At 50.2% G+C, this 13,867-nt stretch overlaps 1 protein-coding gene and 1 non-coding gene across 3 annotated transcripts in view; both read left to right on the top strand.

Moving 5' to 3' along the window:
* Limk1 (LIM domain kinase 1) overlaps window positions 1-10,935 on the top strand; it is a 30,012-nt gene extending 19,077 nt beyond the window's left edge. For both annotated transcript variants that reach the window (XM_075977179.1, XM_075977171.1), the window contains 9 exons: window positions 767-941; window positions 1,410-1,496; window positions 2,366-2,497; window positions 3,587-3,646; window positions 3,922-3,987; window positions 6,319-6,475; window positions 9,018-9,073; window positions 9,326-9,483; window positions 9,584-10,935. In XM_075977179.1, the coding sequence (XP_075833294.1) occupies window positions 767-941; window positions 1,410-1,496; window positions 2,366-2,497; window positions 3,587-3,646; window positions 3,922-3,987; window positions 6,319-6,475; window positions 9,018-9,073; window positions 9,326-9,483; window positions 9,584-9,746 (1,054 nt within the window). In that variant the 3' untranslated portion in view covers window positions 9,747-10,935. The remainder of the gene's footprint in view (window positions 1-766; window positions 942-1,409; window positions 1,497-2,365; window positions 2,498-3,586; window positions 3,647-3,921; window positions 3,988-6,318; window positions 6,476-9,017; window positions 9,074-9,325; window positions 9,484-9,583) is intronic.
* Trnas-uga (transfer RNA serine (anticodon UGA)) lies at window positions 1,652-1,725 on the top strand. Its single transcript has one exon. It is a non-coding gene; the product is annotated as a tRNA-Ser (tRNA).
* Window positions 10,936-13,867: the final 2,932 nt, after the last annotated feature.

A 13,867-nucleotide genomic window follows, 5' to 3' on the forward strand; every position in this document is an offset into this window, starting at 1 on the left:
TGACCATGGCCAGCTGCTTTTAGTTTCTTCATTTAGTGCCTTAATGAGGAAGGCTCATTCAAAGCTTTGGAGAAAATAGGATGCAGACTAGCATCTTAACTTCATGGAGCAGCTAGTGATTGGCTTGGGGTAATGGGAGTGTTGGTGATAGGGCATTGGCTATGCCAGGAGACTTTGGACCTTTTTCCATGCCTTGAGGTCTCCTCTGAAGGGTTGTTGCCACACAATGGTGTGTTTCATAAAGACTACTGTGGTCCAAGATAAGGACAGAATTTGATGTGGGATGTCCAGGTCAGAGTTGGCTAATGGTCTCCAGCAGTGATCCGGGCGGCAGGTGCCATGAGTCCTCTATCCTTGAACCTGAAGAGGCAGGAAGAAAGGGACACAGAAAAGGAATCAGAGGCAGCCTGCTACTTATCCCACTTATGCTGAATCCTCCCCAGGACTCTTGGAGAAGCCTTTTGAGGGGCAGCCCTCTTTCTAAGAGGATGTACCGTCGAAGGCATGTACTCCTTCATCTCTGTTTGTCTAGAGCTCAGGCCATAGGAGGGGATACCTGTGTACATGCAGTGTAATGGGCATCCCAGGCAGGGATGAGACCAGGCCACCGAGCAGAGGAGGCCATGGTAGGCTGTACCACCTACTCCCAGGATGGGGGATGTGAGCATCGACTGGTTCATATGGTACTTATTGCGAGGAGTCAAGGGCAGTGTCTGAGCTGGGTGCCACCTCCCCATGGCACTGGGACCCCGTGTGCCTTTCCCAGGAGGAGCTGCAGTATTGACACGTCCCCGAGTGCCAGCTCACCAGCCTCCCAGCGCAAGGACCTGGGTCGCTCCGAATCCCTCCGAGTGGTCTGCAGACCACATCGCATCTTCCGGCCATCTGACCTCATCCATGGGGAGGTGTTGGGCAAGGGCTGTTTCGGCCAGGCCATCAAGGTATGCAAATGGAGAGGGTCAGGCTGGGTGACACCTAACCACCTCTTCCCTCACACTGCCCCCTGGGAATCCAGCACATCTAGATTCTGTGCTCTCTGCGCAGTGTTACTCCCTCCTATTCCTGGATTTCCCTGAGCTAAGAGGAGGGAGGGGGTTTAAATGCATAGACTCAGAACTTTGTCTCACGTAACTCAACCTGGTCTTAAACTCACTAAGTGACTGAGGATGGCCTTGAACTCCTCTTCCACCCCCAAGTACTGGGGTCACACATGCTAGTGATGCTAAATTTTCATATCAGGACAAGGTCTCTCTAAGTTTCCCATACTAACCTCAAATTCACTAGATATCCCAGGCTGGCCTTGGATATGAGATCCTCCTGCCTCAGCCTCCCGGGTGGCTGGGGTTATAGGCATGTGTCACTATGTCCCACTTGGTCTTGATTTTTGTGCTTTCATATCCCCAACATAGGTCACACACCGAGAAACAGGCGAGGTGATGGTGATGAAGGAACTTATCCGGTTTGATGAAGAGACACAGAGGACATTCCTCAAGGAGGTCAGTGGAGAGGGACTGTCACTTTCCTCCCCAGTGAGAAGGGGTGGCAGAGGGTTCCTGGAGGATGAGTCACGCACACACCTGTTGAAAGACATGAGAGGGTTCAGGCCCCACTGGGGACAGGGCAGCTTGAGCAAAGACATCGCTCCATGAGTTGTGGGCGTAGCTCAGGTGGTAGAGTGCTTGCCTTGAAAGCATGAGGTCCTGGGTTCAATCCCCAGCACCACATCTACCAGGCATGAACTACATACACATCTGTAATCCCAGCACTTGGGAGATGGGGGCAAGAAGATCAGAGTTGAACGTACTCCTTGGCTACATAGAGAATTCAGTCTGGGCTGTGCAAGACGTTGACTCAAAACAGACAATGTCAAAAGTCAGAATTCCCATGTGCTGGGAATGCAGGTTGGTGGATGCTTGCTTACCTAATGCGTGAAGCCCTGGCTTCTAATGCAAAAATTGACCTTGGTGGTACAAGCCTGTCAGCCCAACACATAGGAGATGATGGTGTGAGCATCAGGAGTTCAGGGACCTTCACAGCTACAAAGCTAGTTCAAGACCAGTTTGAGCTATGAGAGACACTCTTAAAAAATAGAAGACAGCCGGACTGTGGTGGCGCACACCTTTAATCTGGGAAGCAGAGGCAGGAGGGCAGGAGAATCCCTATGAGTTCAAGACCAGTCTGGTCTGCAGATCTAGTTCCAAGACAGCCAAGGCTACACAGAGAAACCCTGTCTCAAAACCACCCTCATAAAAAAGAAGACATAGTGGCTTACCAGGTGAGAAGAGACTGAGTGTGTGCCCTGCTGTGTAGGTGGGATAGAGCAAGGGGAAGGAGATCCAGGCTCAGCCTGTGTGTCCCCTTCCAGGTGAAGGTCATGCGGTGCTTGGAGCACCCTAATGTGCTCAAGTTCATTGGTGTGCTGTATAAGGACAAGCGGCTGAACTTCATCACAGAGTACATCAAGGGCGGCACCCTGCGGGGCATCATCAAAAGCATGGTGAGCAGGACTGGGGCCTGGGGATGTGGCTTAGTTGGTGGAATGCTGTCCTAGAATGCATGAGGCTTCGGGTTCCATCCCCAGCACTGCATAAACCGGGTGTAATCGCACCCTCCTTTATCCCAGCACTAGGGAAACAGGTGGGCCTTAATGAGTTCAAGGCCAGTCTGGTCTACATAGCAAGTTCCGTGCCAGCCTTTTTAAATACACATAAACACCAAAACCAAAACAGGAGTTGAAGGATGAGAAGGTCAGGATTGCACTATCCCCTTGCAGGGCCGTGACCCCCAATAACCTAAGAACTCTCCATTAGCTCTGCCTCTGAAAAGTGACATCACTTCCTACTAGTTCCATGCTGGGGACTGAGCCTTGAATACATGGGTCTCGGGGGGACACTCCAGATCCTAACCATGGCAGAACCAGAGCCCCATTCTCCCCAGCAGCTGGTGCTGAGAGTGCAGGTGGCTTGTTGGACCTTCAGCTTTGACTCTGAACATTGGTTCAGCTTGGTTTTCAAACTTGAAATGGGGACTGGGGAAATGGCTCAGTGGGCAAGGTGCTTGCTTCCCAAACAAGAGGACCTAAGTTCCACCCCAAAGATGTAAAATTCCAGCATGGTGGCATACACTGTAAGCCCATCACTAGAGGTAGGCTCTCTGGGGATCACTGCCCAGGCAGCCTATGCAGATCCATGAGCTCTGCCTTCAGTGAGATGCCTGTAAGGCCTATAACCCTAGCCCCAGGCTGTTGCAGGAAAATGTAAGTTCAAGGCCAGCCTGGGCTACATAGGACGTCCTGTCTCAAAAAGCTGAACAAGGGTCTATGAGATAGCTCAGCAGATAAAGGTGCTGTCCCCAGTCTAATGACATGAGTGGGATCCCTGAGACCCAAATGGTGGAAGGAGAGAATAGAGTCCCCCAGGTTGTCCTCTGACAGACAAGCAAAGAGGACGATGCCATGCATGCACAGCACTTGGAAGATGATTAGTAGGCAGCTGTGGGTACAGAGCCTTGGGAGCCTACAGACTCTACCATACTTGTGCCTGTGGCTCCCCTGGGCTCCCTCCCAGCCATTCTTTCCTGTCCCCAGGACAGCCAGTACCCATGGAGTCAGAGGGTCAGCTTTGCCAAAGACATTGCGTCAGGGATGGTAAGTGACCAACCACTCACTCAAGTGGCCCAGTCTGCTATGAGGAGTGTGCGAGCAGAACCCATGGGGAAGCTCTGAGGTGGCAGCAGTGATGTAGGTGACTACCTACAATCCCCTAGTGGAGCACAGGGTACAGCTCAGCAGCAGAGCAGAGGTCTAGAGTCCATCGGCTGCTGGGACTGCGGTGGGAGGCAGGGAACTCACAGAGGGTCAGGGCTGAGCTGGGGAGTCTGTTGGCCAAATGTCTGCTGACGACCTTGTTCCCGTTCCCTCAGGCCTACCTCCACTCTATGAACATCATTCACCGAGACCTCAACTCCCACAACTGTCTGGTCCGTGAGGTGAGCAGTGCTGGGCAACTGGGTGAGCTGGAGAAAGAAGGAGCCTGAGCCGCTCCTCTCAGGGCTTCACAGAGATGGAGGTTAGGTGAACAGCACAAGAACAAGAGGCAGGCAGACCTGAGTTGCAGTCCTGGCTCTGCCATTTCTAACATGGCACTGGCCCTCAGACCTACCAGCAGTGCAAGGTTTCAACAGATCAGTAAAGGGAAGACTGATTTTGAAATGTAAAGCCCCAGCTTTCCCTGCAGCATTTATAGAAGCCACCTATAGTAGATGTAGCACAGGCTACCCAGGCAGCACCAACAGCTTCGGGAAGAGGAGGCTTGGCAGGGGCATTTCAGCAGAGGCAAAAGATAGAGGCAGTCAGCCCCAGATTATACATTGGTGTCTAAAGGGTTCCCAGGTATTATACAGAACATAGAGGATCGGGCCAAACTGGAGAGCAGGTGCCTAAAGTCCTAATCCTGTAATAAAATAACCACAATTAGCATGTGAACTGAGGAAGGCTAAGGTAGGATGTTCAAGTTCTGTGTGAGCTACAGAGCCATGTCAGGGACAGCCTGGAAAACTTAGCAAGACCCTGTCTCAAATTTAAAAGTGGAAAAACAAAATCCTGGAAGCACAGGTGGATAAAGCATACACCTGGAATCCGCCAGTGAGGGGCTGGGGTGTGGCTCAGTGGTAGAGCCCCTGCCTAGAATCCCCCAGTGAGGGACTGGGGTGTGGCTCAGCAATAGAGCACTTGCCTAGCATGTGCAAGGACCTGGGTTCAACTTCCAATACCACACATGCACAAAAAGAACATTCCCAAAGGCCTTCTAACCAGTCAATACAGAGCTATGATCGAAACAAAACTAGGACTGATTCTGGTGTTTTAGGTTCAAGGATTCTCTAGGCCCTTTCAGCCTGCCCAGGACCCTGCCAGAGAACAATATGAATTGCTGGGACTGTCCAGCAAGATAGAAAACTCCAGATTGTAGGCACCCTGAGGGTCAACCTCAAACCCTGGGCATTGGTGCCATGAAAGTGAGCTGGACAAGTCCTCATGGGTCCTGCTTAGTCTTGCTGTGTAAATTGTTGGTGACCTACATCCAGTTTATAGCCTCAGGGTCAACTACTCCATGTGAACAGTAGGAAACAGTCTAGAAAGGGAGAGAAGGCAGGACACAGAGGACCAGGCTTACCCCAAAGGAAGGCCCCTCAGCTGTTCATCTAGTGGTACAGGACAGTCACCTGAAAGCTTCAAGGGCAGCAGGTGGGAAGGGACTGAGCACACATTCCACACCCACTCTGATGTGACCTTGGGTGAATAGTGTCTGCTGGGACTCCATCACCTATGGTAAGATGCTAGTTGGTAGGTTGGTCAAGGGATTTTGATTTTCTTAGTTTCTAGAATCTAGGACGTTGAGCCCCTCAATGGGGGGGGGGTGTATTCTAAGCAAGGACTCTACTACTGAGCTATCCTCTATTCCTTTACTAGAGGATTCTAGGCAGGCTCTCTACCTCTGAGCCACACCCCAGCCCCTCACTGGGGGATTCTAGGCAGGGGCTCTACCTCTGAGCCACACTCCAGCCCCTCACTGGGGGATTCTAGGCAGGGGCTCTACCTCTGAGCCACACCCCAGCCCTCACTAGAGAATTGTAGGCAGGTGCTCTACCTCTGAACCACACCCAGCCCCTCACTGGGGGATTCTAGGCAGGTGCTCTACCTCTGAGCCACACCCCAGCCCCTCACTGGGGGATTCTAGGGAGGTGCTCTACCACTGAACCACACCCAGCCCCTCACTGGGGGATTCTAGGCAGGGGCTCTACCTCTGAGCCACACCCCAGCCCTCACTAGAGAATTCTAGGCAGGTGCTCTACCAATGAACCACACCCCAGCCCCTCACTAGAGAATTCTAGGCAGGTGCTCTACCTCTGAACCACACCCAGCCCCTCACTGGGGGATTCTAGGCAGGTGCTCTACCTCTGAGCCACACCCCAGCCCCTCACTGGGGGATTCTAGGGAGGTGCTCTACCACTGAATCACACCCTAGCCCCTCACTGGGGGATTCTAGGCAGGGACTCTACCACTGACCACACCCAGACCCTTATTGGAGGATTCTAGACAGGGGCTCTAATTGAACCACACTTCTCATTCTTCACTGGAAACTAAAAATTTCAGGTAGCTCTCTTTGCCAAGAGCTGGGAGTATTGGAACAGAGGGAGGTCCCTTCCTCACACAAGTCCCTGGGTGTCTGGGGTGTATTCTTTTGTCATATCTGGGATGACAGGGGAAGGGTCCCAGGTAGAAGCAGACAGTGTGAGGACCAGGTCTTATAAAATTTCCAGAACAAGAACGTGGTGGTGGCTGACTTTGGGCTGGCTCGACTCATGGTGGATGAGAAGACTCAGTCTGAAGACTTGCGCAGCCTCAAGAAGCCAGACCGCAAGAAGCGTTACACAGTGGTGGGCAATCCCTACTGGATGGCACCAGAGATGATCAATGGTGAGTGTTTGCTCTAGGAGTCCCAGGAGGAGGGGCAGCAGCTACCCCACACCCTGGCTCCTCCACCTTGACCTTCCCTTGGTTCCATACTTCCTTCTATTGCTTCCCTCTGACTGGACCTTGGCCACCTCCCTCCAGCCCCCACCTCATCTTTCCTCATCTCCCTCTTTTGTTTAGTTTTGGGTGGGTGTTTGGTTTGGTTTTCACAGTGTCTGGCTCAAATTGTCAGGTGTCCCATCTAGCAGGCCTTTTTTCTTTCTTTTTTTTATTTTTTTGAGGCAAGGTCTCACTCTGTAGCCATGATTATCCTGGAATTCATGCACCATAACACCTGACCTTTTTTTTTTTTTTTTTGAAAGACCGAGTCTCCTTTAACACAGAATAGCCTCAAACCTACTTTGTATCCGAGGATGACCTTGCACTTCTAATCCTCCTGCCTCTTCCTCCAGTGTTGGGATTACAGGAATGAGCCACCATGTTCAGTTTGTGGGGTGCTGGGTAGAATCCAGGGCCTCGTATATGTTAGATAAGCACTCTGCCCAAAGTGCTGGGGTTTTAAGTGAGCACTGTATGCTTGTCTGGCTTTCCTTTCTTTCTGTTTGTTGTTATTTTGGGTTTTAGTACTGGGGTTGTTGTTGGGTTGTCGTTTTGTATTGTATTGTTTTTTAAAAATATTTTTATGGTTTATTTAACTTTATTTTATGTGCATTGGTGTGAAAGTGTCAGATCCCCTGCAACTGGATCTTCAGACAGTTGTGAGCTGCCATGTGGGTGCTGGGAATTGAACCTGGGTCCCCTGGAAGAGCAGTCAGTGCTCTTAACCACTGAGCCATCTCTCCAGCCTGTATTGTATTGTTTTGAGACAGGCCCCGTCTATTATGTAACCCTGGCTGATCTAGAACTCACAATGTAGACCACACTGGCCTTGAATTCACAGAGGTCGACCTGCCTTTGCCTCCTGATTGCTTGAATCAAAGGTGTGCGCCACCATTCCCCTCCAGGCTTTGTCATTTTGTTTTTTTTTTTTTTAAGGTTTGTGGGGTTGGTGGTGGGGCTCAGGTGATAGAGTGCTTGTCTAGCATGCAAGAGGCCCTGGGTTCCATCCCCAGCACCGCATAAGCCAGGTGTGGTGGTTCATATCTATAATCCTAGCACCTGAGTGATGGAAGCAGAAGGATTGCTGTGAGTTCCAGGCCATTTTGGGCTGCATAGTGAGTTTCAGGCTAGCCTGGGCTAGAGTGGAGGGCCTATCTCAAAACCCCAAGAAAACTGGCATATGTTGGTGATCATCTTTGATCACTTGGGAGGCAAAAGCAGGTGAATCTCAGAGTTTAAACCCAACCTTCTTGATCTTGGGGAGTTTCAGGCCATCAAGGGCTACGTAGTGAGAAGACCCTGTCTAAAAACAAAGTGCTGGGCAGTGGTGGTGCACGTCATTAATCCAGCACTTGGGAGGCAAAGGCCTATGGATCTTTGTGGGTTCAAGGCCAGCCTGGTCTACAGATTGAGCTCCAGGACAGCTAAGGATGGCTATACAAAGAAACCCTGTCTCTAAAAACAAAATAAAATAAAACATGAAAATAAACCAAACAGGCTGTGGTGGCTCAGTGGTTAAGAGCACTGGTTGCTGTGCAGAGGACCCAGGTTCAGTTGCCAGCACCTGAATGGCAACTACCAACCGTCCATGACTCCAGTTCCAAGGGGATCTCATGATGTCTGAACTCCACAAACACCAGGCACGCGTGTGGTACACATACACACATGTAGGCAAAACATTTATACACATAAAAATAAATCTAAAAAAAGAAAAGCAAACAGGTGTTTGAAATAGTATTTAGACCGGGCGGTGGTGGCGCACGCCTTTAATCCCAGCACTCGGGAGGCAGAGGCAGGTGGATCTCTGTGAGTTCGAGACCAGCCTGGTCTACAAGAGCTAGTTCCAGGACAGGCTCCAAAACCACAGAGAAACCCTGTCTCGGAAAAAAAAAAAAGAATGAAATAGTATTTAGGCCCCAGGTAGAACCAGCAATATCTTGTCCCAGGACACTAACTTCCACACACCCTTAAACACCTCTTTCCCTAATTTCTTTCTCAATGCCTCTGATGCTAAGCCCATGCTCTGCAACCCACTCCACTCCAAGACCCTTTCCCCAGTAAAGTAACATCCATATCTTTATATATGACCAGGGCAGCCAAGCAGAGTTAAAACTGCTTCATCAGTCCAAGATCTCAGCATTATATCAGACCCTGTAGAGCTAGGGGTACCCTTGGTTTTCTTTTGGTTTGGGTTTGATTTTTGTTTTGTTTTGAGACAGGGTCTCCTACATAGCTCAGGTTGGCCTCAGACCATGTACCACCATGCCCTGTTTATGCCTTGCTAGAGATGGAACCCAGGGCTTCATGCATGCCACTGAAGCAGTCTGCCAATAGAGCCACATCTCTGGCGCCTTGGTACTCTTAGAACTCAGTAGAGTGTGGTTTTCTGCCTGTCTATTACCATTTCTTGTCCTACATCCCTTGCTGACACTTGGTCTCTGTTCAGGCCATAGGTATGACGAGAAGGTGGACGTGTTTTCCTTTGGCATTGTCCTATGTGAGGTAGGTCACGTGAGCAGCCATGGTTTCCAGACCCACTGTTCCTCTCCACTCTTCAATCCTCCCACCCACCAGCTAGATGTCCACAGGGGCCTCTGACCCAGGGAATATGGGTCCCCAAAGCCAGACCATGGCAACAGTGGGGTATGGTGTGTCACTGACCATTCCTAGTGAACTGTCCTTAGAGTATTTGACAGGCTCCCAGAATCTCCAGGCTCAGGGACCCCCATTAACCGGGGCCTTTGTGCTGGACAGATTATTGGGCGTGTGAATGCAGACCCCGATTATCTGCCCCGGACTATGGACTTTGGCCTCAATGTGCGGGGTTTCTTGGACCGCTACTGTCCACCAAATTGTCCCCCAAGTTTCTTCCCCATCACTGTGCGCTGCTGTGACCTGGATCCTGAGAAAAGGTGAGTGTTGGAGGGGTAGATACTCAGCCTTAAGCACCTTGGGGTGGATGTGTCTTCAGGAGAGTCTACTCACCAGCCACTGGTCTCACCTGTCACCCAGGCCCTCTTTTGTTAAGCTGGAACAATGGCTGGAAACGCTTCGCATGCACTTGGCTGGTCACCTGCCACTGGGCCCACAGCTGGAACAACTGGAGCGGGGCTTCTGGGAGACCTACCGGAGGGGCGAGAGCTCACTGCCTGCCCACCCTGAGGTTCCTGACTGAGCCCTGTTGGCCCTGCCATTCTCATCCCCACCTCTGGAGAATACACCCTCACCAGATTCCTCAGCAGGAGGTGGCCCAGACATGGAGCTCTCAGCCAGGGTAGTGGTGCCCAGACCCATACCCCTGACCCAGGCCCTGATTTGCCTTCTCCCCTCATGCAGGGTGCCCCCTAGCCTCTCTCTGCCTCTGGCCCCCAAGTCACCAGGCTGCACCCACATGGTCACATTGCCCTGCCTTACCTCCCTTTCTGTGGGGGCCACGCCCTCACTTGTCTTTGCATGAGCTGGCCAGGGACGCTGGACCCATTCCATGCATTGCCTGCAGCCATCCACACACTGCACCTGCCGGCAGCTCTTCCCCAGCTTGGCTGGGCTAGAAGACAAGCTTTAGAAGTGAGCCCTGCGATGGCTGGGCACAGACAGTCTTTCTTTGCCAAGAGAGAGGCTATGTTCCTAGGGACCCAACAGGGAGTCCAGAATCCCCCTGGGGGAGTCTAGATAGAAGCAGGTATCGACAATAATCTAAGCCCCAAAGCAAGGAGAGGTCCAATCCCGCGTGCCCACTGGCCAGGCAGTGGCCCTTGCTCTTACTTGGGGTTCATCTCATTTCTTGATTAAAGCCACTTTAGTGAAAAGCAGGTACCCAGTCCTCAGGATGAGCAGGGATCCCTCGAGGGAGAAGGGCAGCTGATGCCTGGGATCCGGCTGACAGCAGAGGAGGGGCAGAGGGGATGAGGCAGCCATCCACCAGCACCCCAGCCCCCAGGATCATCTCAGCACCCTTCTTGGGCCTCTCCCCTCTGGCTGGAGCAGCCCCGTGTCCTCCTTGGGTGCCTCTGCCCTCTGAGTTCTTTCTGTGTGATCTATTTTTTAAGAAGAGTTGGTATTATTTTTTCATAACGGCTGTAGGAGCCGCTGCCGGGGGCTTGGGGGGGATTGTTCTGGTTTTTGTTCTGTTTTGTTTAGGTGGGTGGGGGAGGGAGGGCCATTTCCTCACTTTGCTTCAGTTGAACATCTAGGACGTATTAAAACTGTGAAGCTTTCTCAGTGCACTTTGAACATGGAAGAGAGTCTGAGCAGACCCTGGTGGAACCAAGACGGAAGGAGGCAAGACATACTTGCCTCTGCCCAGTGACCATGACAGGAATGAACCCTAACTCAGAACAATAAAATCAATTCTGTGCTCCCCATGCAGGGCTTGTATCCTCATGTGTCTGGGGGCTCCGAGGGAGCAATCAAGAAAAGATAGGGATTAAGAAACCTAAGGTGGGGCTGGAGAGATGGCTCAGTGGTTAAAAACATTGCCTGCTCTTCCAAAAGTCCTGAGTTCAATTCCCAGCAACCACATGGTGGCTCACAACCATCTGTAATAAGGTCTGGTGCCCTCTTCTGGCCTGTAGGCATACACATACAGAATATTGTATACATAATAAATAAATACATATAAAAAAAAAGAAAGAGTTCATTAAAAAAAAAGAAAGAAACCTAAGGTGGGGTGGGGTGGAGTGGGGCAGAGAGGTGGCTCAGCAGTTAAGAGCAAATACTGCTCTCACTAAGGACTAGAGTTCAGTTCCTCAAACCAGCATCAGCTGGCTTACAGACTTCATGGGGTCTGTCACCTTCTTCTGACCTCTCTGCAGGCACTGGACTTGTGAGTGAGCATATACACACAGACAAAAATAAATCTTTGTGGACTGGGGTGATGGTTTGACAACAGCTGTTACTGCTCTTGCAGAGGACCCAGGTTCAATTCCCAGTACCCATGTGGTGGCCCACAACTGTCTGTAACCTCAGTTCTGGGCTCTGCAGGCACCATACATGCGTACATACAGGCAAAATATATAATTTTTCTTTTCAAGATAGGGTTTTTCTGTAGCCCTGGTTGTCCTGGACTCACTCTGTAAACCAGGCTGGCCTTGAATTTAGATCCAAACAACAACAACAAAATTAATTTTAAAAGCCAGCTGGTGAGAGCAAATGAAGAGGTTCCAGGAGGAGTGGGAGAGCAGTGAAGGGCTGTCCATCAAATACAGCACAGATAGTGGTCTAGCCAGAGCTTGTGCAAGCTTTTCAGAAGCTAGGTTGGACCAGGGTGCACTGGGACAAACCTGTAATGCCAGTTACTTGGGAGCTGAGATGGGAGAGTTACCATTAATTCAAGGTCAACTCCAAATAGAGAATCCTGTCTGAAGACTTCTGGGGGAGGAAAAATAGATGAAGCTCAGTTGGTAGAGTGCCTAACATGCAGAAAGCCCTGGGCTTGATCCCTAGAACCTAATCAACCATCCTGCTAGTGCATGCCTGTAATTCCAACACTTAAGGAATTGGACGTCATGCCCTGCTTGTCAGTCTTCAGGCCATAGGAGAAAACAAGACCAAGGTATTTGGACCTGGAGCCCAGTGATGGCTGTGAACAGAAATGCTCAGGTGATTTCTCTTAACTTGTTTGCCACGCTAAAAGGAAGGGGGAGAAGGGAAGGAAGGAGGAAATGGTCAGCCCAAACTATCCTTTCTAAGCCTTGGATTTCAGAGATGCCTCATTTCAAGCAGCCACGGGTGATAATGGGCTGATCTAAGATAAGATAATGCCTGTGATCAGGTATCAAATCCTCCTTACATTGACAAAGTTCCAATGGTTCAAGCTCAAAGCCAACCTCACAGCCTCATCTTGGAAAGCCTTGTCTTACCACTCCCTCCCATCCAACTTCTGACACTAGGAAGCACTTGGGCCATGTTGGAAGATGGAGAAGTGAGAGGACAAACTTCTTTCCCATTTTCCAGGAATTAATTGAACTACTCAACAAACAGCAAGCATTTGGCCTCATGCCCAACACTTTACAATACACAGCCCAGCATGACTGTAGCACTCTTCAGAGATCTGAACACTAGTCTCCTGCTCAGACTAATGATACACACTGCCCCTTGGGGTTGGTCGGTTTGTTTTATTTTAAGATCTGTAAGTCGTGGTCTAGAGGCTGGGATCTTCCCGCCTAAGCTTCCTAACTGCTGATTACAGGTGGGTACCACCATGCCTGTAAACATCTTTCTCTTAAGGTTCTGATCCACACCCCAGCCCCTCACTGGGGGATTCTAGGCAGCTGCTCTACCACTGAGCCACACCCCAGCCCCACACTGGGAGATTCTAGGCAGACATTCTACCATTGAGCTTCATCCCAACTCTTCGTTCTTTGAGACAGAGTCTCACTGTGTAGCTCAGGGTACCTCAAACTTTGAATCCTCTTGCCTCAGCCTCCTCAGTAGCTGGGACTCTAGACATGCAACTCCACATCCAACTTAACAATGCTCTTCTAAACACCACATGCCCGTGCAGTGGTTTCTGTATTCTTTTTTTTTTTTTTTTTGGTTTTTCGAGACAGGGTTTCTCTGTGGCTTTGGAGCCTGTCCTGGAACTAGCTCTTGTAGACCAGGCTGGTCTCGAACTCACAGAGATCCACCTGCCTCTGCCTCCCGAGTGCTGGGATTAAAGGCGTGTGCCACCATCGCCCGGCTTCTGTGTTCTTAAGAAATGTTCAACATCCTTAGTCATCAGAGAAATGCAAATCAAAACAACTCTGAAATTCCATCTTAGACCTGTAAGAATGCCAAGATCAAAAACACTGATAGCAACTTATGCTGGAAAGGTTATGGGGAAAAGGGAACACTTCTTCATTGCTGGTGGGAATGCAAGCTGGTACAATCCCTGTGGATGTCAGTGTGGCGATTTCTCAGAAAATTAGGAAACAACCTTCCTCAAGACCCAGTAATACCACTTTTGGGTATATATCCAAAGGATGCTCAATCGTGCCACAAGGGCATGTACTCAACTATGTTCATAGCAGCTTTGTTTGTCATAGCCAGAACCTAGAACAATCTAAATGCCTCTCGATCAAAGAATGGATAAGGAAAATGTGGTACATTTACACAATGGAGTATTACACAGCAGAAAAAATAACAGCTTGAATTTTGCAGGAAAATAGATGTAGCTAGAAAACATTTTAAGTGGGGTAACCCAGACACAGAAAGACAATTATCACATGTACTCACTCATAAGTGGTTTTTAAACATAAAGCAGAGAAAGCCAGCCTACAAACCACATTCCCAGAGAACTTAGACAACAATGAG

This window comes from Microtus pennsylvanicus, chromosome 1, assembly GCF_037038515.1.
Source record: "Microtus pennsylvanicus isolate mMicPen1 chromosome 1, mMicPen1.hap1, whole genome shotgun sequence".
NCBI classification, from domain to species: domain Eukaryota; kingdom Metazoa; phylum Chordata; class Mammalia; order Rodentia; family Cricetidae; genus Microtus; species Microtus pennsylvanicus.